This window comes from Kryptolebias marmoratus, linkage group LG11, assembly GCF_001649575.2.
Source record: "Kryptolebias marmoratus isolate JLee-2015 linkage group LG11, ASM164957v2, whole genome shotgun sequence".
Lineage (NCBI taxonomy): Eukaryota > Metazoa > Chordata > Actinopteri > Cyprinodontiformes > Rivulidae > Kryptolebias > Kryptolebias marmoratus.
The window spans coordinates 16,399,551-16,420,732 of record NC_051440.1 but is presented as its reverse complement, the minus strand read 5'-3'; the positions used below and the strand labels follow the sequence as shown (position 1 = coordinate 16,420,732).

The window sequence follows — 21,182 nt, the reverse complement described above, 5'->3', positions numbered from 1 at the left end:
GTCAAGACTCCAATCAGATTAGAGATGGCAAGAAGTTGACGGAGCATTCAAAGACGGGGTCAAAGGTCACTTTACATTCAGTGTGTGCCACTGAAACTCACCACATCAAACCAAATAACAAAGAATGTCACTTTAAGCAGCATAACCCATACATTAAATGTATCACATTGTACTGTAAAGGTTAGAGCTTGTACTTTGGCCACACAGCTTGTCCCGGGCGGATTTGTTCAATTAGCAACGTGTGGCAAACTAATGGGGCCTGACAAGGGATCAGCCATCAATTGTCTGCTGTTTAACTTGTGAAGATTAACCCACATCGTTTGCACTCTTGCTACAGCATGCAGAGGCATGCTCACACACACAGAGAAAGACACAAAGCAAAGGAATTCGTCTGCACACATCTTTGGACATCCTGTGATGAAAGGCTGTTGTCAGGCTCTATATCTGTCTTCTGTTACTGGACACCACCACTGGATGTCAGCAGAGACTTGGTAAAACGATGGGAGATACGGACACAGATGAATTTGTTGGTACCCTTCCTCAAAGCACAACTGATGTCCCCCTGGCCTAAAAGCTCCAGTTTCGTCTCAACAGCTCCAGAAACTTTGGGGCTCGTCAACATGCATTCTGGTGAATTCCAGCCTGACTTTTTGTGTTTTTCTGAGCGTTTCCTTCATTGGTCTTTCTCCGTGTAGCCCATTATGATTCAAAATATGACAGATGGTGCCATCAGCAGTTGTAGTTCAACCATGGAGTTCAGCTTAATGGTTTCCTTGGCTCTTTTTCTACCATCAGCACAGTGTGATCAGCCTGGTGTTGCATTTCCTCTTGCATCCACATCCTGGGAGGTTGGCTACAGTCCCATGAACCGTTTACTTTTTAATGTTACTGGCAACTGTTGTCACAGAAACATGAAGCTGCTTGGAGATGGCTTTACCTCTAACATCTATAATCTTCTTCCTGAGCTCCTCAGACAGCTCTCGCCTTTGTTTTCTCTGCTCCAAGTTCAGTGTGGTGAACACAACAATACAAGACCACCCAGTGGCTGTTTGTTCCCTTTAAATAGGCTGAGCAGCTGATGGAAAGCTTGAAGTCACCTGTGATACTAAATATTTAGTTTGAAACATGACTATATTGCAAAGAATGATCATTTCTTTAGGTGTACAGTTCATAATATTTTATCATGTCTTTGCAAAGCAAGTTTTTTTTCACAAATTCTTTTGCTTTCTCTATTACATGCTAAAGGCATGCAGATATATATTAGACAGTTGATTTTAACTTAATCAAATTTCATGAGAAATTAAACATTTCAATATTATTTTGTAAGGAAACCATCAAATGGTACACTTATAGGTCCATGTCTATAGAGCTCATTAATATAAACATGTATTATGGTCTGTAGTTGATGGACAACAGTTTGATTCATCTAGATTTTTTTTCTTAAAATTGGCCTTATTAAAAACCACTGGAGATTGTTGTCTTTCTTTGAAAAATGATGTTTATCTTCCCGTGGTTCATCCTCTCATGTCTCATAAACATTTTCTAAACTGAATCTCAATCACCCATCTTGTCCTGAAAGTACTATGCCCTTCAAAGGGTGCATGCTGAAAAAATATATACCCTCTGGTGGCTAGGGGAGGGAGAAGGGAGGGGGGGAGGACTTTTAATTGTACAGACAAGTGAGTCATGGATGAGGTTTTGTTTGGTATGTGGAGTGGAGAGATCTCTGCTCAGATCAGCTCTGAGAGACTCTCCTATCTGTGTGTTCATTCATTAGGAAACATCTGGGTCTTCCTGGCACAATACATCATCAGGACATGGGGGCATATGTGGGTCTTTTTGTGCAAAGAGTTGTGAAGAAAGAAAAAAAAAGGGGGTGGGGGGGTCGTGCACAGTGGGATGTTTCCAAAAGCGGTGAAGTGAAATGTGGTTGTATTTATCCCCCCAGCCTCTGTCTTTTCTTTGTCTGTACACATATTTTTGGCTGCTTCAGCAAAGCTCCCCTCCAGCCTCCAGACCAGGTTTTAGCTGATTACCAAACGGGGGTCTCAGGGAATCAACACCACAAAACAGGAGAGAGAGAGAGAGAAAAAAAAGAAAGAAGCAAAGGAAGAAAACACTGCACACAGATTTCTTTAGAGGGAAAGAAGCAGAGAAGAGAGTTGGTGACCTCCTGCTCTCTGAACGCTTGAACTTTTTTCATTTCACATGCATGTCTTCCCTCCCCTCATTAAAAAGCCAGGATGTCTTTATAATGCTTGTAAATGTGTTTGAATTTATTGTGAATTGTGAACCCACGTCCCCCCTGGAGGGGGGATAGTAAGTCAGTGACTGCAGAGAAGTGACGCCCTGTCTGCATCCAGATGTTTTATGTTTCCCCCCTGCGCGCTCTTTGGAGAAGTCTGCTCACCAGCAGAGGAGCAGTGAAACACTGAGGTTACAGTCCGTGGCATCAGATCGGCTTGAAAGGATTACAAATGCTCTGATTTCTGCATGAGCTGTTGGGATTTTGTTGCTCCTGGAGAATGGAGAGCAGCAAGCTGAGGACGGTGCTGCTGCTGCTGAAGTTGCATTTGCTGTGGATCTTTGGGATGTCTTTGCACGGTCACCCTGCTCCAGACCCTGACAACGGTGAGATCTTTTGGTCTGTTTCGCATCATAATATGCAGTATAACAATATGTTTTGTGCCAAAAGGTGACAATTTGCATTAAAATGAACTGATGTGGTAAAAGTGAAGCTCTTATTTATTGTAACTTTTTAAACTTTTTTTTGAAATTACAATTTAATTGTGACTGTCAAAAAAAATGACCATGTTGCTTTGAGATTTAGTCATGCTGCATGGTTCACAAATCAGCCATAACATTATGAACATTTACTGTCAAACTGAGTGGCGCTGCTCATGTTTTCACACCTCAGTGTTCTGATTGGAAAATGTGCATCTACACGCTTTCCCTGCAGATTTCCTCAGTCTTGACTTCATTTCATTGGCTTCCTGTCCGTTTCTAAATTGGTTAGAACATTTTATTGCATATTTCTCACACCAGTAACAGCACTCTGGTCGACCAGTTTCTGTTAGAGGCTCCAAGATTCAGACTGAGGCATTGTGAGGTGATCAAGACATTCCGATTGTTTTTAAAGGCTCATCTTTCTTATTTTGCGTTTGATTCATAGTAAACTATAAAACCTATGTTATATATGTGTTATGTTTTTAATAAATGTTCCTTTTCTTTTAATTGCATGTTTTATATGTACAGTATTTTATCACTTTGTGTGGCTAAATTGTAAAGAACTTTGGTCAATTTCAGTAGATTTATGAATAAATCTGCCTTTGACACTGACAGATATTTGCAAACCAGTAAAACCTCCTACATGGTAACAGAACTCCTCTAAAGTACCAGTTTGAAATGTTTTCTTGGCCTCCAAACTCTTCATTACTAACTGTGGCAAACAAACCAAATATGTAGAAAACCATTCCCACAATCCACAGGAAGTTTGTTTACATCCATTTCAGACTCGAACTCTGATTGTTCGCAGACTGATTGGTGCAAGGTGTTTTTAACTAAAAAAAGGAGCCTACTGAATGTTAATAAGGTTGTGGCTTTTCTGTGTAACAAACAAGTAGCATTTTTTTAATCATTTACATGATTTTCTGCTTGTACATCCTGTCAACTGGAAACAGACTAATCAGATCAGGGATTTTTAGCTTTTCATCCACATTTAAATGTTTGCTGCTGTGCTGCGTTTTATGAGAAGCAGACTGAAAGCATCATGATGGTTTGAGGTCTGTGAGGCAGCCCCAGGTGACTGACGATGAACTTCTTCTGGTTCCTCCTCGAGAACTCTTACTTTGGTCAAAACCCAGAAACAGCAGGCTCATCAGTTTGCCCTCGTGCTGCATGGATGTGTTTCATTCTGACTCTATTTTATGTCTTTTTCAGTAATTGACCTTCTCGCGGCTCTAAACTCATCCCAGCAAAGAAGCGGTGTGTCCAGGCTGCAGACTCCCAGCAGCATGATGTATAAAATCCGTCCCAGAGCAGCTCACCTGATCCTCCCTCGGGAATATTCCCATTACCTTCACTCCAGCTTTCAGGGCAGCATTGGGGTGCATTTGGTGGCACGTCAGGCGCTGAGATCCAGCGCCACCCTTTTTTCTCTCTCCTCTTCTTCCTCACTCGTCCTCCAGATCATCTCCTCCACCCTCGACGGCACCCTGCGTTTGAACGTATCCGGAGTAGGAGCTCCTGTCAGCTTCCTCTTTCCAAGAAGGAATCCTCTCTCTGGAGGGCAATGGGTCCGGCTGGCCGTGAGCCTGGAGCCTGACAGACTGATGTTTTTTGCTGAGTGTCAAGAAGCTGTCGTTTTACCGATAATAAGTGAAAACAGGGTCAACTTGGACATTCCTCAAGATGTTGTCATTGCTCTTGCCAGCACTCCAGGAAAAAACGACAGCAAATTTAATGTGAGTTTCTTGTGCATAAAACACAGATGTGTGTTACTGTACAAAATGACAACATTTTATCAAAATGTTACTGTATTTTTGATAGCTTTCATGAGCTAAAACTTAATGTATTTAGGTCTAACCTTCTTATATTTTAGGAAATAATTAAAATCACAGAAAAAAATTAGAAAAACTGTTGTTTTCTGTAAAAATGCAGTGTGAATGCTGACTGCTGAAGGGCTTCACTGAAATTTGCTAAAAGATAAATGTAGCTAATTGTTAGCTAAAAATAATTAAAATTTTAAAAAAGCTAATAGCATCAAAAAGCTAGGTAAAAGGTAAAATAAGCAGAATGGTGGCTAAAAGTAGCAAAAGATTTGCTAAAAGCTAAAAGTAGCAGAACAAGACGAAAATTGAGCCAGTGTGCTTAAGCAGATTTTAAAGAGAACAATGTTTTTTGGCAGTTTTGAAGAGATCTTGATGTGTTTTTATGGGGAAAATATTCAGAAATAAAATATTTGAAAAGTGTAAAAGTTACAACAAACAAGTCATAGCACCCGCCTCGCTAAAACAGCACAAAGTATGCAGAAGTGGTTCAACTTTAAAACAATGTATGGAGAAATAAAACAAAAACACTGTGAATGCTGAATCAGCGATCACACAGTAGAAGTCAAAACTCAGCATTATAAGACATAAAATACAGTTTTATCAGAATATGTAGAAATTATTCTGCAACACACTTCCTCACGTTCTTCCTCCGCTGTGTGTTTTTAAACAGGGATATCTGAGGACAGCTGAAATGTCACTGAAAGCATATCTGAGACGTCCGTGGAGCTGTGACAACATCACAGGTTGACAAAACGATGTTTAACAAAAGTGGATGTAAAAAACTTTTCTTAACACAATAAGTTACAGAAGCTGTCTGTTGTTGCAGTAAAATGCTCCTTTTTTATTTTGCTTCATTCTAATTTGCTATATTTGTAGTGAGGCATTAGGATGTACGACAAGATGTTCTCTAGATGATGAACAACTACATAAACCAGTAGTATTTTTATTAACTTTGTCTTTAATCCAGGAGTATGATACTTTTACACAATGAGTTAAAAGACCACAGGAGAAGTTTTGACCCAAAAGCGTAAAATCCCCCCAGTTTGTTTGTTATCCCTCAGTGTGGGTCTTCATTTTGACTATTTTCTCCAGGATGTTTGTTTAAGATCAAGAGTCATTTCTATTCATTAAAAAAAATAATAATTCAAGAAATCTTCCCCCTCTTTGTCTCCTCCAGACGACCTGCCTGGTTCTCAGTATAACGACACACAGAGTCCAAAGTCTCCCTCTGACACCAGTCAAAGGTTTCATCACGATGCCAGTGAACGTCAAACAAACCACAGGCTTCAGGACCAAACCAGCCCTTATCCCAAGGACATCCAGAGTGACCAGCAGCAGAGAGCGACAGCGCTGGGGCCTCCCGGATCTCCTTCAGAGGTGAAATGTGTCCCTCAGACGGAGACCGACGACAGGCTGGACAAGCTGGAGAGGAGGCTGGAGAAGCTGAGCCGTATGCTGGACATGGTCAAAGCTCAGGTAATGATTACTCCTGAGATTTATGAGTTTTCATCAAGATTTGTAGTATGAAACATAAGAATTTGTTTGCTTTTTTGGTCTGAAACAGAATGTAGAACTGCAGTCCCGTGTGACGTACCTGGAGGGATGTGAGTGTGTGAGGCAGGGATGCGTTTGGGACGGACATGACGTAGAGGATGGCCGGCGCTGGCAAATTGACCTCAGCACTGTGTGTTCCTGCACATCTGGAGAGGTCACGTGTCAAACTAACAGCAGGAGTCATTCAGGTCATTCAACTTCCCTTCGTCAGACAGACAAAAACACATCTTTATTTGATTCCTGCTCACTCTCAGCCATCTTATATTGACACAGAATCTGCTGGGGTTGAGTTGCCAGTTTGCAGATGGCCATTTCTTTCTAAAAGCAGCTAGTTAACCCTTTCACTCTGTCAAAATGGAGGCACAGGTTTTGTTTTACCCTCTGCCCTGATCCTGCTGGGTTTCCTTGCTCCTGTTCCTCCAATACCAAATGGAAGTCAGTGATGGACTGGAGTAAATCTAACAGTATCAAGATAAGCATTACGTCATCTTAGGATGGAAAAAAAAAAAATCCAGTCATTATGTGCTAATCAGTTCTTGTTTTCATGCCAATATGTAAAACAAAATGTGTGCGAATGGTAAATTTTTTGTTGTTTAACGTCGGGGAGGTCATAAAGCTACAGGGGAGGATGGTCACTGGAGTCAATGCAGTGAGCTAGAGACAAGACAAAAAGTACTGAGGACATCTAGGGGCAGAGGCAGGTATCTGAACAAAACAAACTGAACACAAACAGAAATCAAGAAGAAATACGGAATACTAGAGTAAAAAAGGTGCGTTGAGGATGACTCTCAGCCACTACCACATCAAACTTTAGCTCATAATCAGTTAATTTGACTGAGTTGTAGCCATTTTTTGTTGGTGAAGGCCAGTTGTTTACAGCAGCCATCTTGAATTGATACATTCAATGATTAGTTTTTGTGAGTTTCTTCACAGTTTGGCCACTGGTTTGTAAGATATTTTGCTAACATAATTGAACACATGCACAGGCACATATTTACTGCCTTGTTGCCCTCTGCAGCGGGCGACCATGTACTCTGTACCACTGTCACTTAGGAAACTTGAAGCTTTTTGTTTCCTGCTGTGTGGAAACAGTCTCCCTGTTCTGAAACAGGATGGTGGGTCGCAGTTGATGTTGGGCTGAACTGACAACAGAGTCGTTCTTTCTCGCACATAACCACTGACTCAAACCCAGTGATGCGACTTTGTTCGGCCCTGCTTAGTGTGACCGAGTGACACATGTCTCCTTTAGTCATCTTTCTGTTAATTGCTTCTGCATGAGGGTCAGAAGTCTCTGGTGGCACCAAACTGATGCACACTTGCAGAGTCTCTCTCCCCCGCCTCACACACACTTTGATCTTGTACATGCTTAGCTTGCTGAAGGAAATGCCTGTTGGCTGCTGCCACAGTGGGAAGCCTCACTGGTTTGTCTCCATCAAACCCGTGCAATCTCTCTTGCAAACACATCGCCTCTGTCCTCCGGAGAGCTGTCATTAAAGCCATTATCTGCTGAAACGTCCATGCTAAGTGAAAATGACATCTGATGAGCACTTTGATGTGCTGACATCATAATTGCCTTCATCAACTAGACGGGGAGGTATTAGAGCCATGATTGTATCTCTTTCACAAGGGGTTCCCGGCCATCGGTAGACCTCTCTTAGCGTTTATAGACTGTTACGGCCTTTTTTTGATAGTCTTTAACGTCTGGAAGTCTGCAGACACTTCTGGTTCTGGTTACAGTCCATAAAAAAGGTGCGTGTGAAAACAAGCATCGGAGTCATGCTGTTCTGTCACTACTGGTAAGAAACCAGAGCCAGATGTTTCCCAGCGGCTCGAAGAGACGATGAGGAAAATCTGCGGAGGCAATCAGGAAGGATAAGAGACAGAGGCAGCAATATGTCCACAAATCTTACACTCTTTCTTGTCTTTTTGTGCACAATTCAACGGCTCATAGATGGAAGCACAGCAGGTCTGAAATGGAAAAGCATTAAAACGTGTGACTTTTTTTCAGGGTGTGATCAGGATGGGAGAGTCCACAATGTGTCCTACGTCACTCTGGATGGTTGTGAGACGTGTACATGTAAGGTAAGATTGTGACAGTGAGCTGACTATATGAGATCAAGTTTTTACAATAACTTACTTCGCTTTGTGTCTGTTCCGTGGTAATAGGATGGTAACGGAGAGTGCTCTCCCTTGCCGTGCCTTTCATTAGACTGCTCACAGAGGGAAACAGACCCCGGAGACTGCTGCCAGCACTGCAGAGGTGAGGTGAAAGAAGGAACAAAAGGTCACCGTTAATACAAATGACTTTGCAACGTGATGTTTTACTCATTTCTCTTCAAACTAGATACACTGTCATTGCTATTTGAAACATCTCTCTGGTACAAAACCCGTCTTTATGTGCATCCAGCAAACTAAACCTAAATAAACTTGACCAAAATTTACTCAGCTGCCTCAGGAATGAGTGTGTGGTTGTATTTTCCTGTTGCATGACCTCTGATTTCAAATTTCCTGTGCAAATTCTGAAACAACAGCGCAAAACCTCCAGGGCAAAACAGAAAATGTCAAATTTCACAAATGAGTTTCTTATAAGACAGCATTCTAAACAATACTCCTTATTATAGAATCACTTTTTTTTACAACATATCAGTCAGTTAAATATTTCTGTTTTATTTTACTGTTGTTTTATTTCTTCCTGCAGAAGTTTCACCAAAAGTTTATCTAAAGCCGCTTTTTCTGCTGGTCAAAAAAACTACTAATATTGGGTACCACCTGGTTGTTGAGTGTAATGGAAAAGTGATGCTCAGTTACCATCCAGTATCCAGTAACTGTCATCACAGCTGAAAGTGGCTAAAACAGTTCACTAAAAAAAAGAATGAAATGGTTTTACATATCTTTAACAAATTATATATATGACACTGAGGACAGTAGGAGGCACAAAACATTGCTTTCCTGGATGGAGTGAAACAGATTAATTTGTAGCTTTTTATCCTCCGCTTGGTCACTTTAGGCTTTTTACCATCTGAAGTTTGTGTTTGCAGCTTGCACCCACTCCGGGGTCAGGTATGACCACGGAGCCAGGTGGAGGCCAGCAGAGAGTCCCTGTGACATCTGCTCCTGTTTGGTGGGTTTCATTACGACCATCTGTTGGTATTTTTCTCTTCATCTGTTCTGATTCCTGTTTTCTTCTTTCCGCAGGAGGGTCGTGTTCACTGTGAGAGGGAGAAGTGCAGCCCCCCATGTGAAAGCCCTGCTGCCCCTCCACCCGATAGATGCTGTCCAGTCTGTCAGGGTGGGTTTTCCTGTCTTCCTGTCACAAAGTGCAGCAAACAGATGAAGTACGGCGTGTGTTCCTGTGTGTTTTATAGGCTGTGGTGTGAATGGACACGACTTCCCTAACGGAGCTGTAATCCCTACAGGAGACCGCTGTCAGGAGTGTACATGTGTGGTGTGTTCAGCAGTGCTCATGAATTATAGCTTTAATACACTAATAAACAAACTGAAGGAGCTGTATTCTTATTTTCTCCCAGAATGGAAATGTGATGTGTTCACCTGTCCGATGTCCCGCCTTGTCTTGTCCCAACCCCGTCCATCGGTCTGGAGACTGTTGCCCACGGTAACGAGCATCCTAACCTCATCTGTGTCACTCGGTTATTTTTAATGTTCACATGAAATAATATTTCTGACACGTTTTTATGTTGCTTTCCCTTAAACGTGTGGTTTTGTAGGTGTGAGCAGTGCGAGTACGAGTTGGACGTGTATCTGAATGGTGAAAGGTTCCCATCCAGGACCGACCCCTGTCTCCAGTGCTGCTGCTCTGTGAGTGACATAAAGTTTGGTTTATAACCCGTTAATAAAACTGAAACTGTAACATTTGTTGTTCCAAAACAGAAGAAAGACTTTGAAAAAACAAATATTATAATAGAATTACATTTTTTTAAAATCTCTTTTTATTAAAAAAAAGTCCACAACTGACATTATAAAAGTATTTTAAGACGTATATCTGAATATCTGTCTGCACCTATTAACATGAAACATTTGATCCCATCTTTGCTCCTTGTGTTAGGAAGGTAAAGTATCTTGTGAGCGGATGGAGGCGTCCTGTCCCACGCCACACTGTAAACATCCAGCCAAGCGCAATGGAGAGTGTTGTCCCACATGCAGAGGTGAGGACACTTTTGTCTTCTCGGGTTCAGGTGTCACTTGTTCTGTCTGAAATTGAGAAACGAAGTTGTGAGTTTGTGTCTGCAGAGTGTGAGTTTGACAGAAGGGTGTATCCTGATGGAAAAGTGTTCGTCCCTGCTGGGAGTGGACCCTGCCTGCAGTGCAGGTGTAAGGCAAGTCATTCAACAAGTGAGACCTTTAGATTTTAGGCATTTCATTTTAAACAAGATGAGCATGGGTTGAGACAGCTGCTGGTAACAGAGCCCAATACCAAAAATGTGCAAGATTTATAACAATCATTTAGTAACATAGTTCTCGAACAAAGAGAAGAGTTCTATCAGTGAAGAGGGCAGTTCAGCTCAGCCTCAGACCGTGGTCACCAGAGTCTCATCGTGCATCCACACTGAACATACAAAAAGAGGATTATAAAAGTGGGGAATTTGGTCCAAAGTGGGTCTTTGAAGATATACTGGAAAATATGCATTTTCTGCTAAATCGGAGTGGAAAGCGGAGAGCTGAAAGACTGCTGAAATGTGTTAAAGAAGCCTTAATCTGAGTTGTTAAAAAGAGACGAACGAACGTTGAACGAATCAGAGAGCTCAAACGAACACAAGCTATCTGAAAAGGACCTTTATATTACTTGAAACACACTTTATATATTTGTAATTTATATGTCTCTGATTTAGGCTGGAAATGTCATTTGCCATGAAGAGAAATGCCCTCCTGTGCAGTGCTCCAACCCTATTAATGACCCTCATCTTTGTTGTCCAGTCTGCAAGGGTAAATATGAACACACACACGCACACACACACGCACACAGCTGCAGCTCATCAGTGACTAACCTGCATGGTGACGCCCCGTCTCACTGTAGCCTGTGTATTGGAGGGGGTGGAATATGAAGAAGGCTCCAGCTGGCACCCCGAGGGCCCGTGCTCCATCTGCACCTGTGTGAACGGAGAGATCTTATGCACACGCATGCAGTGCCCCCCCTCTGACTGTCTGCACCCCAGTAAGATTACAGGTAACACTGTGTGTCTCTGTGTGTGTGAGAGAACTTTATCTGTTGTATGCAAACAAGTTTGTAACCTGCCCTCGTTGTCTGTTTCCTTCCTTAAGGGTCCTGTTGTGAAGTTTGTGATAGCTGCACTTTTAACCACCGTATCTATAGCAACGGACAGAGGTTTACGACTCCTCACCAGCCCTGCCACATCTGCAGCTGCCTGGTGGGTGTGTCTCTGCTCACAAACACACAACCTGGCACGTTCCACCTTCACAGATAACATATATCTCCGCCGCCTCCTCAGCATGGGACTGTCGAGTGTGAGAGACGAACTTGTCCCCCTCTGAACTGCACCAACTCCTACACCCCACCTGAAGAGTGCTGCCCAAAATGTCCAGGTATGAATACTTGGGTAATGTGGAACACTGATCCGCATTATGGTGGTCATCCGAGATGTTTTTACCTGTGACAGATTGCTCCTTTGAAAACCACATATTTGTGGATGGAGAGGCTTTTCCCAATCCTGTGAGTGTGTGTGAGGAGTGTAGGTGTGTGAGTGGAAGGATTGACTGCCACCAAGCGCAGTGTCCTCGTCCTCACTGCAATGCCCCCCTGCCTGGAACATGCTGCCACAACAACTGCAATGGTGAGAAAATGCAAAACGATCATCAGCAAACTAAACAAAAATCCCAAATAATCAATACTTTCCACTTCCTTTAGGCTGCAGCTATGCTGGGAAAGAGTACCCTAACGGACAGGACTTCCACCATCCTACTGACCGCTGCAGGACATGCAGCTGCATCGTGAGAGTGGACACACACCTCGTTTTGTCCCAAACACGTCATCGGCCCTGTTTTCATCTCTGTCTGTGTTTTTGTCTGTCATAGAATGGGAATGTCCAGTGTTTAAAGAGGAGGTGTCCACCGCTGCCATGCTCCAACCCAAATATGCTCCCAGGAGACTGCTGCCCCCAGTGTCCAGGTGAGGATGTAATGGGGCAAAAAGAGCAGCAAATAAAATCCTCATAGACATTAAAGGCTTAGCATTCCTTGAATTAATGCATTTGACCTGCCTCCCTTTATGCTAGTGTTAACCAAAGATAATCTTATAATAAGAAGGCCCTTTTAAATGCTCGTTCTCATTATGAAAGCTTATTTAAAATTCATCCAGTGCGTCATGGAATATTTTGCTCACATGATGAACAAACACAGACATGGGATAATCATACAGAACACCACTTCATCCCCTACAAAACCAGAAATATATTATATTTTAACCATTATGATCACTGAAATGGCTTTGTTTATCATTAAATACACAACTACTACCACTTCAGCTTCTTCTTCTCCATCTTACAAGATGCATGTAAAATTTGAAGCAAATTGTTTTTGTTGCTGCTTATTTTCCTGCTCCTTCAGATCCTCCATCAGACTGTGTGTACGAGCAGAGGCCTTACAGACACACGGAGCGTTTCTACCACCCGGCCGACAGTTGTCGAACATGTTCGTGCAACAACGGCTCCGTTCACTGTCAGCACAAGCCCTGCCCTTTTGCTCCGTGCTCTCACCCCACCACACAAGAGTGTTGCCGGACGTGCAAAGGTGCAGCTTCAGACATCCTGGCACCACAGCCGAGAGACAAAAACAGTGGCGGTACTTTGACGTCTTTTCTCGCCGCACGTGTCCTCCTCCCTGCAGGCTGTTTGCATGAGGGCCGAGAGCGAGCTAACGGGGAGACGTGGGATGATCCGTCGGACCCGTGTGCTGCGTGCGTTTGTCGTGAGGGCTCTGTTCAGTGTGAGCGGAAACGCTGTCCGCCGTCCGACTGTAACCACCCGGTGCAGAGACAGTGCTGCATGTCCTGTGATGGTGAGCAACAATGGGAAACACCGAACAGTAACTGCAACCCCAGTTCTGAAGAAGTTGTGATGTTGTGTAAAATGTAAATAAAATCAGAATGCAATAATTTGCAAATCTCATAAACCCATATTGTATTCACAATGGAACAAAGTAAACACATGAAATGTTTAAACTCAGAAATTGTACCATTTTCAGGAAAAAATACAGTAATTTTAAATGTGATGGCAGCAACACATCTTACATGATTTTCTTCTTCTTGCAGGCTGCTCATTTCATGGCAGAGAAATTCCTGACGGCACTGAATTCAGTGACGACAAAGACCCCTGTAGTGTGTGTTACTGTTACGGCGGTGACGTCATCTGCACCAAGTTACCGTGTTATGGAGACTGCCGTCACCCATACAAACCACCTGGGCAATGTTGTGGGGAATGCGAACGTAAGTTTTTGTCAAATCAAATCTAATTCTGGTTTCAAACTTCAGTAATCCCCAGAATGACCCAAAAAACCTGGTTTATTCGTCAGGCTGCTCCTATAACAACGTGGTCCTCCTTAGTGGACGGCCCGTCGCTGACCCAGGGAACCCCTGCTCTGAATGTATTTGTGAGGTACCATCGACACTAACAGAGCCTCCTGCTGTTTAATATCTTTATGTTCAACACGCTCGTTCCTCTTACAGAGAGGCTCAGTTCGATGTGCGAGGAAGTCGTGTCCAGCAGCTCTCTGTCCTCACCCGGTCACCGACCCATGTGGCTGCCCTGTCTGCGATGGTAACCACCTCACAACAAATCGCAGCTCATGTTTCCGAGAGTTGTAAAGTAACTGATGCTTTCATGTGTCCGAGTAGGTTGTTATTTCCAGGGTGTGACTTACGCTGACGGACAGATCCTCCAGGGGGGAGAATCACGGTGCCAGGACTGCAGATGCTCAGTGAGTGAAAAATCTGTGCGAGTGATTCATCACACCAGCTGCAAACCCGGCCCCGACTTACATCTTCTTTATTCTGCAGAGAGGTGAGGTGGTGTGTGCGCAGAGAAGGTGCCCCGCTGTGTCCTGCTCCCACCCGACTCTGGATGGCTGTGCATGTGGAGTGTGTGATGGGTGTAACTTTAACGGACGGGACTGTATCAACGGAGAGCGATTCCAGCATCCTGAGGACCACTGTCAGCTCTGCTCATGTTTGGTAACGTCATTTGAGTATTTTCAGGATAAGAGCATGCCACAAACTCAGTCAGAGTGAATATAAATGGTTTTTTTTTATTTAAAAAAATGTGGTGCCATGAACAAGCAAACGTTTACTTGAATTTAAAAGGTTTTTATCTTTAAAAGTCTGAAATACTTGCATCGCGTTTATTTTCAGACGGTAGCAGCTGCGATTTAACACAAATCAAAAGATGCTCAATAAAGACCAAAACTGTTAAAATGTATGAAATAATAAAACTCTATCACATGATCTATTTTTTTCTGGGGGTGTCCTGAGTGTTTGTGCCCATAAGCCCAAAAGAGACTCAATCCTGCCTTGCCTACATAAAAAAAATAACTATATAATATCATATTGTAAGGCATTGCATGATATTTTTATTTTTAAATCAAGTGTGTGTCTGTGTGTGTGTGTCCATGCAGAATGGCGGTGTGGTGTGTGTGCGTACATCTTGTCCACACCTCACTTGTCGGCACCCAGAGACCCCTCCCGGGGAGTGCTGCCCTGTCTGCACAGGGAAATGTTTTCATCAGGGTGAAGAGCATCCATCCGGCTCCACCTTCACGTTGCGCTCTGATCGCTGCTCTTCGTGCTCCTGCCTGGTCAGTCGGACATCTTTAATCTTTAATCGGGGGGTGGGGAGTTCTTCTAATTCTAATTTTCTCTTCTTCTTTTTTTCCTCCTCTGATCAGAACGAGGTGGTGAACTGTCAGAGGAGACCTTGTCCAGTTCAGTGCTCACATCCCGTGCCTTCAGACAACTGCTGCCCTGTTTGTGACTCCTGCCTGTATGAGGGCGTCGTCCACTCTCACGCTCACATCTTCACATCCCTCTTCAGTCCCTGCCAGCGCTGCACGTGTGTCAGAGGCACCGTTTCCTGCGGGCCCCTTGTCTGCCCGCCCACGCCCTGCGCTCGGCCTGTTACCAAGCCAGGGCAGTGCTGTCCAGAGTGCACAGGTGCTTCTCAAACGGTTTTCTCCAATAAACTTGTGAGCCTCTCGTGTTCCTCTCTGCTATCTCTCTGTCTTGGCCCTCAGGGTGTGTGCTGGATGGACAGGAGTTCAGTGACAGGCAGACTTGGACCCCAAGCTCAAACCACTGCTCCACCTGCACCTGCCAGGTTTGACTTTCTCACTTTTTGCTTGTAATCCTTTATTATTTCTTCCGTGCACACCTGCTCCCTTCCTTGGCTTTAATTTGGTTTAATCTGACAGAGAGGTGAGGTGCAGTGTGCATCTCCTGAGTGTCCCCAGCTGTCCTGTCTGCATCAGGTGACAGACCCAGGATCCTGCTGTCCTCACTGCAGAGGTAAATAGACCTGTGATTATTATTATTATTATTATTATTATAGTATGACGGCAGCAAGTGATCAGCTTTTATTTTCTCAGGTTGTGTGTACAGAGGAGATGAGCACGCAGAGGGCAGCAGCTGGTTCGCAGACTCCACCCCCTGCATGTCCTGTATGTGTGTGGACGGAGTGACCACCTGCTCTGAGGTGCGCTGCTTGTCTCCGTGTGTAAACTTCATCAACGTGCCCGGGGAGTGCTGTCCGGTGTGTGCTGGTAAGCAAGCTCACACATTTCTAAGAGGTTTTCTGCTGATAGAAACAATTCCGAAGCATAAAATTGAATATTAGTCATCGTTTTTGTTGTTTTTTTTTTAATGTGTGATAATTCTGTTGGTGAGGAGATTGTGTGTTTGAGGGCAGAGTGTACGGCCCCGGAGACAGTTTCCACCCAGCCAGTGACCCCTGTCAGATCTGCACATGTGAGGTAAGAAACTTTAATGTGAAGCGTCCCTAATGTGTAAATCCTGATTCAGCATTCAAGTACAGTGATCCTGTTTCTCTTCGGTCCTTATCTTTTCTACTTCTGCATACTTTGTGCTGTTTTAATCATTCAAATGTCAAAATGTTCAGTTCATTCAGGACTGCTATGACTTTCAGCTTTTAGCCAGTGTTTTGTTACTTTTAACTTTCTACAAAGCCCTACAAAGTCATGCAACACTCTGTATTTTTGCAGAAAATGCAATGTAAATTCTCGTACTAATGTCATGTAGCTCGTTTTGCTTGTACTGATTGTACAAAACGAAGAAAACTGTGATGTATAAGCAAAGGTTTGTGCAGGTAACTGTGCAGCTTTGCTTTATGGATGAGTTGCTTGATAAATGACTGGTGAAAACAGAAGCCAATTTATGTTTCACCGACAGTAAACCTTCAAATAGCAAAGCAACAAAAGGCAGATGATTAAGGATAAGAAATTTCCTGCAGTTGTGATCTGATCCCTTTGAATCTCAGGTGATGCCAGACGGAGAGCAACACCTGAAGTGTTACAGAAAACAATGTCCCAGTTTGGTCGACTGTCCCAAGAACAACATCCTTTTCTCCGGACCGGACTCCTGCTGCCCCGTCTGTGCACGTCAGTATCAAACCGCTGTAACAAGGTGTGGTATTTCTGAACTATCAGTGACTTCTTTAACACATCTGTATTTAGAGCCTCTCACCAACTGTACAACCACGCTGATTGGAAATGAGGTGTTGGCAACAGATGACCCCTGTTTCACCTGCCAGTGCAAGGTAAAACATTAAGAAGTATTGCAGCACCTTAATTTCTGAGTTGTTGGGGTTTTTTTTTGGAGGGGAGGTTTGAGGGGAGGAGGTTTGCACAGCTTAAGCTAGTTTCTGCAGTGACACTGTGTTTGTGTTTCCAAACAAGGATCTGACCTGGACCTGCTTACAGCAATCGTGCCCGTTGCTCACCTGCCCTCTGAATGAACACTTCACGCTCCCAGATTCATGCTGCCCGGTGTGTAAAGGTGAGCTGCACAACAGCTGCTGCCTTTAAGATTTAAGAGAAACAAATATTCTTCACGACAATGGCTTCTCTGTGTTCCTCACAGATTGTGTGATCGAGGGTCAGAACAGGCGCGTGACCAACGGCACCACCTGGACAGACAGCGACGACGATTGTGTCACGTGTACTTGTAACGTGAGCCAGACAGAAATACTTAAAACTTCCAACCATATACTTGTCTTTGTTATGGCCCTGCGCCGGAAGGTGATGGAGGACAGTAATGTTTTTGCCCGTGGCTGTGTGTGCAGGTGTTTGTGTCAGTCCGTTACCAAAATATCTCATGAAACACTGGACAAATTTTATGAAATTCTCAGAAAGTAATCATTGGATTTATTAAAGTTTGGAGCCAACTCACCTTAGAAAGGACAAAAATTATTGTAATTCTGTTAGTTCTACAAATATTTTGCTAAACTTAGGAGTGGTAGTAGCCGAGAGTCGTTCACAACATGTACTCTGAGCGCAAAGATTGTGCAAAGCGTTATTTTCAAGGTTTGACCAAAACAGCTATAACTTCATCATGTCTCCTCATTAAAATGATCTTAGTTTAAAACGCAGGCATGAAGGGTGGCAGGTGATGTGAGTTTCCTTCCAGGAATGCTAGGCCTGTAATTTTAAAATCCAGAGTTTAATAATGCAGGAAACAGAAGCACATCTTTTGATGCGTTTTATTAAGAAATATTTAACTGCCCACGTGTTAAAGCTAAAAAAAAAATACTCAAATGATAATAAAAACCCTAAAAAAAAAAGATATTTGATAAGTTCTTAAACATTTGCAGAGATTATCTGTAGGTTTTTGTTTCTGCCTCAGTAATGTGCTTCATCTGCGTCCTCAGTGGGGCCACATCGAGTGCAGCATTGAAGAGTGCGTACCTGCGGTTTGTGTGAACGGACAGAAACAGGTGAAAGTTCCAGGAAAATGCTGCTACGAATGCCAAGGTAGGAGAGGCAGAACACAAAGCAAGTTCCCGCAGCTGTACTGCACTCTGAAGGTCTGAGAAGTTTGTATTTCTGTGTTGCAGACTCAGGGGAGTCGTGTTTGTACCAGGGGGTGGCGTATCACTCTAATGAACAGTGGGAGGTGGATGAGTGCACCAGCTGCACTTGTGTGTCTGGAGATGTTCACTGTAGGAGTGAACGCTGCCCTCCGCTCACCTGTGCAGCTGTTAGTATCATAACAATCCCTTTTCTTTAGAAAGTCCCACCAGTTCCACCATAACTGGCTCTTCGTAGTCAGCTCGTGTTCTCAGCTCTCAGTGAGTCTCTTTGACTTCCTGTAACACAGTCTGTGTGTTTGTGTCTGACTTCAGGATGAGATGCTTGCAGTCATTCCAGGTTTGTGTTGTCCTCACTGCCTTCCTCGCCCGGCTACCTGCATCGCCTTCGGTGATCCTCACTATCGCACCTTCGATGGCCGCATGTTGCACTTCCAGGGCGCGTGCACGTACGTCCTGACGCAGGACTGCGAGGGCGGGGACTTCAGGTGAGAGGGCTGCCTTAATAACCCAATCAAGTGCTCTGAGGCGGCTAAATGTGCTGTCAGCTACTTTCTGTACTGTAGTCAGTGGTACATACTGAGAGATTATTTTACATCAAATAATCAGATGATATCATGACAGAAGGAGCTTTTCAAAAAGCAACAAAAATGATGATTTTTGTTGTTGTAGTTTGGTAGAGATGGTAGAAATCTATAAAGGTTCACAGTAAAACGGCTCAAATATGATCTGCCTGGCTTCAAGTTTTCTGCAGCTGAAACTTGATGACTTATCTTTGTACAGTGTTCATGCTACAAATGACGATCGAGGACGTAACGGGGTGTCCTGGACTAAAGAGGTGACCGTCTTTCTAGGAAATGTCACCGTGCAGCTCCTCCAAGACTGGGTCGTTAAGGTTTGTGTGCGACTGAGCTGAAAATGGTGTTATATTTTGTTACCCATCCACTCAGTCAGGTTTTTTTTTTTTTGTTTTTTAATTCTCCAGGTAAATGAGGAGGTCGTGGCTTTGCCTTTCCTCAGAGAGCCGTACATCTTTGTAGAGCGACAAACCAACACCGTCCTGCTCAACACTAACATCGGACTGAAGGTACAGCAGTTCTCACAGCACAGTGAAAATCCTTTGAAGCGCACTTACGCATCCTCCACCGGTTTGCCTCTAGGTGCTGTGGAGTCCTCGTTCACACCTGGAAGTGAGCGTGCCCGGTTCATATAAGGGCCAAACCTGTGGGCTCTGTGGAAACTTCAACAGCTATTACCAGGATGACCTCCAAATGCCCAGCGGCCAACTCAGCCAATCAGAGGCTGAGTTTGGCAACAGCTGGAGAGTAAGTTTAAAACACAAACATTACTTATAAAAAGAGGGGAAAAAAACAAGTAGTTTGACTGTTTGCTTATTAAATACCGCTTATTTAAGGTGACAAATGGAAACCACGCCCTCTCTTCCTGCCGTCCTGGTGAGGATGTTGATCCCTGTAAAAGTGCTGGATACCAGGCCAGGAAGGGGGCGAACGCTCGCTGTAAGGTCCTGAAATCTGCTGCCTTCAAGCCCTGCCATCGCGTCGTTCCTCCCGAGTCGTGGTACGGCGCCTGCGTGTACGACCTCTGTGCTTGTGGATCCAATTCTGACGAGTGTCTGTGCGACACATTGGAGGCCTACGCCAGCCAGTGCAGGGCGGCTGGGGTCATCCTGCAGTGGAGGAGCGCGTCAATGTGTGGTGAGTAAAACAGTTTGTTTTGTTTTTTTTATTCAGTCTTAACTAAGTAATAACTGTGTCATATTAAAACCAACTTTGATCCAAAACAGAAATCTTTCCTACATGTAAAAGGTCAACACATGCCTTAAACTAAAGTCTTCACCATGTTTTTTTATCTCTTTTTCTGTTTTACAGCCGTGAGCTGCCCTGCAGAGAGGGGGTTTGTGTTTGACGAGTGCGGCCCACCATGCCCCGTGACGTGCTTTAATGTTGATGTGCCGCTGGGGGTGATGGAGAGCCACTGCTTCAAGCCCTGCGTGCCGGGCTGCCAGTGTCCCGCTGGCCTGGTTCTGCACAACAGCTACTGCATACAGCCAGAAAAGTGCCCAAAAGTCATTCACGACAGCTCGTTATGATGCCTGAACGGCTCAGTTACAAATGTCTGCTCGCTTATATATACGCATCATGCACTGCATTTAATGTCTTCCTCCTGTTGTACACCAAAAACTGGACAAACATCCAGGTGCACCTCATGGATTCTTCATATTGACCCACGATGTTGATCTAAGCAACACTGAGTATTTATATAGCACACAATTTAATGTTAATTTTTATTTTCCCTACTTATGTTTTTGCATTTATTTGAAATTGACAGCTATTTTTAATATAATGTAACAGATTTATTACCAAAAAAAGTCATTTGTTTTTTGTGCAGGTTCAAAATATGTGCAATGTCTGACTGTATGTACAATAAGTAACGTAATCTCAGGTGCTCTTAATTTGCTGGCTCACAAATAAACAGACGTTTTACTGAAATTTGTGATTTTATCTTTTCTTTTGGGGCACAGATCGATGTTGCCATGTAATCAAAATATTTGTAACAGTCAGCCATGAAAGTATCTACAGTCACTCAATTATCACACACTCTTCTGCAAAACAAAAGTAATTTAAAACCTAGCATCCCTTGAAGGAATGCACATCACCCGCCGTCTTTCATGCCAGAGTTTCAGACTAAGATCATCTCAGTCACTCTGAGGCATTCCTTTGTGTTTGATAGTTTTTGGGATCTTTTAATTTATGTCCACAACAGGAGGCTGTACCTGAAAATATGAGCTTAAAATAGTTTTCATTTTTAGTTGCAAAACCTAAAACAAATAAGGGAACATGTCATCAGTGAGGTTCCACTTGGATTTCGGTGGTTCTGCGTCACAGTTCCCTCCTCTCTGTCTCCCTCTGACACGTGCACACTTGTTGTTGCTCCGTAAACTGATCCAGCCGCTGTAACCATGGCAACACCCTGTATAATTCATCAGCTCGGGGTG

At 43.7% G+C, this 21,182-nt stretch overlaps 1 protein-coding gene across 2 annotated transcripts; it reads left to right on the top strand.

Annotated features, from left to right (window-relative positions):
- The first annotated feature begins 2,118 nt into the window (after window positions 1-2,118).
- On the top strand, window positions 2,119-20,676 carry LOC108229846 (kielin cysteine rich BMP regulator). Of its 2 annotated transcripts, none has more exons than XM_017405540.3 (46): window positions 2,119-2,631; window positions 3,940-4,463; window positions 5,221-5,293; window positions 5,728-6,026; window positions 6,115-6,292; window positions 8,113-8,186; window positions 8,271-8,364; window positions 9,143-9,225; window positions 9,300-9,393; window positions 9,470-9,549; window positions 9,632-9,717; window positions 9,830-9,920; window positions 10,168-10,267; window positions 10,353-10,438; window positions 10,952-11,045; window positions 11,137-11,286; window positions 11,382-11,488; window positions 11,570-11,663; window positions 11,738-11,911; window positions 11,986-12,068; window positions 12,153-12,246; window positions 12,684-12,866; window positions 12,963-13,133; window positions 13,387-13,560; window positions 13,647-13,729; window positions 13,801-13,891; window positions 13,969-14,051; window positions 14,131-14,304; window positions 14,745-14,924; window positions 15,015-15,279; window positions 15,360-15,442; window positions 15,537-15,630; window positions 15,711-15,884; window positions 16,012-16,094; window positions 16,619-16,739; window positions 16,815-16,897; window positions 17,037-17,136; window positions 17,221-17,309; window positions 18,008-18,110; window positions 18,194-18,336; window positions 18,482-18,654; window positions 18,950-19,061; window positions 19,152-19,253; window positions 19,327-19,491; window positions 19,581-19,881; window positions 20,056-20,676. In XM_017405540.3, the coding sequence occupies exons 1-46, from the start codon at window positions 2,526-2,528 to the stop codon at window positions 20,274-20,276; spliced, it is 6,315 nt and encodes a 2,104-aa protein (XP_017261029.1). In that variant the 5' UTR covers window positions 2,119-2,525; the 3' UTR covers window positions 20,277-20,676. The 2 variants fall into 2 exon arrangements, with proteins under 2 accessions (XP_017261029.1, XP_017261028.1); XM_017405539.3 differs by having other exon boundaries at window positions 16,009-16,094.
- Window positions 20,677-21,182: the final 506 nt, after the last annotated feature.

Excerpts from the sequence above, each read along its gene's own strand:
- LOC108229846 (XM_017405539.3), top strand. The coding sequence starts at position 2,526 with ATGGAGAGCAGCAAGCTGAGGACGGTGCTGCTGCTGCTGAAGTTGCAT. Across the intron at positions 9,394-9,469 it reads ATGCTGTCCAGTCTGTCAGG|GCTGTGGTGTGAATGGACAC; the intron begins GTGGGTTTTCCT and ends TGTGTTTTATAG. Across the intron at positions 17,137-17,220 it reads ATGCTGCCCGGTGTGTAAAG|ATTGTGTGATCGAGGGTCAG; the intron begins GTGAGCTGCACA and ends TGTTCCTCACAG.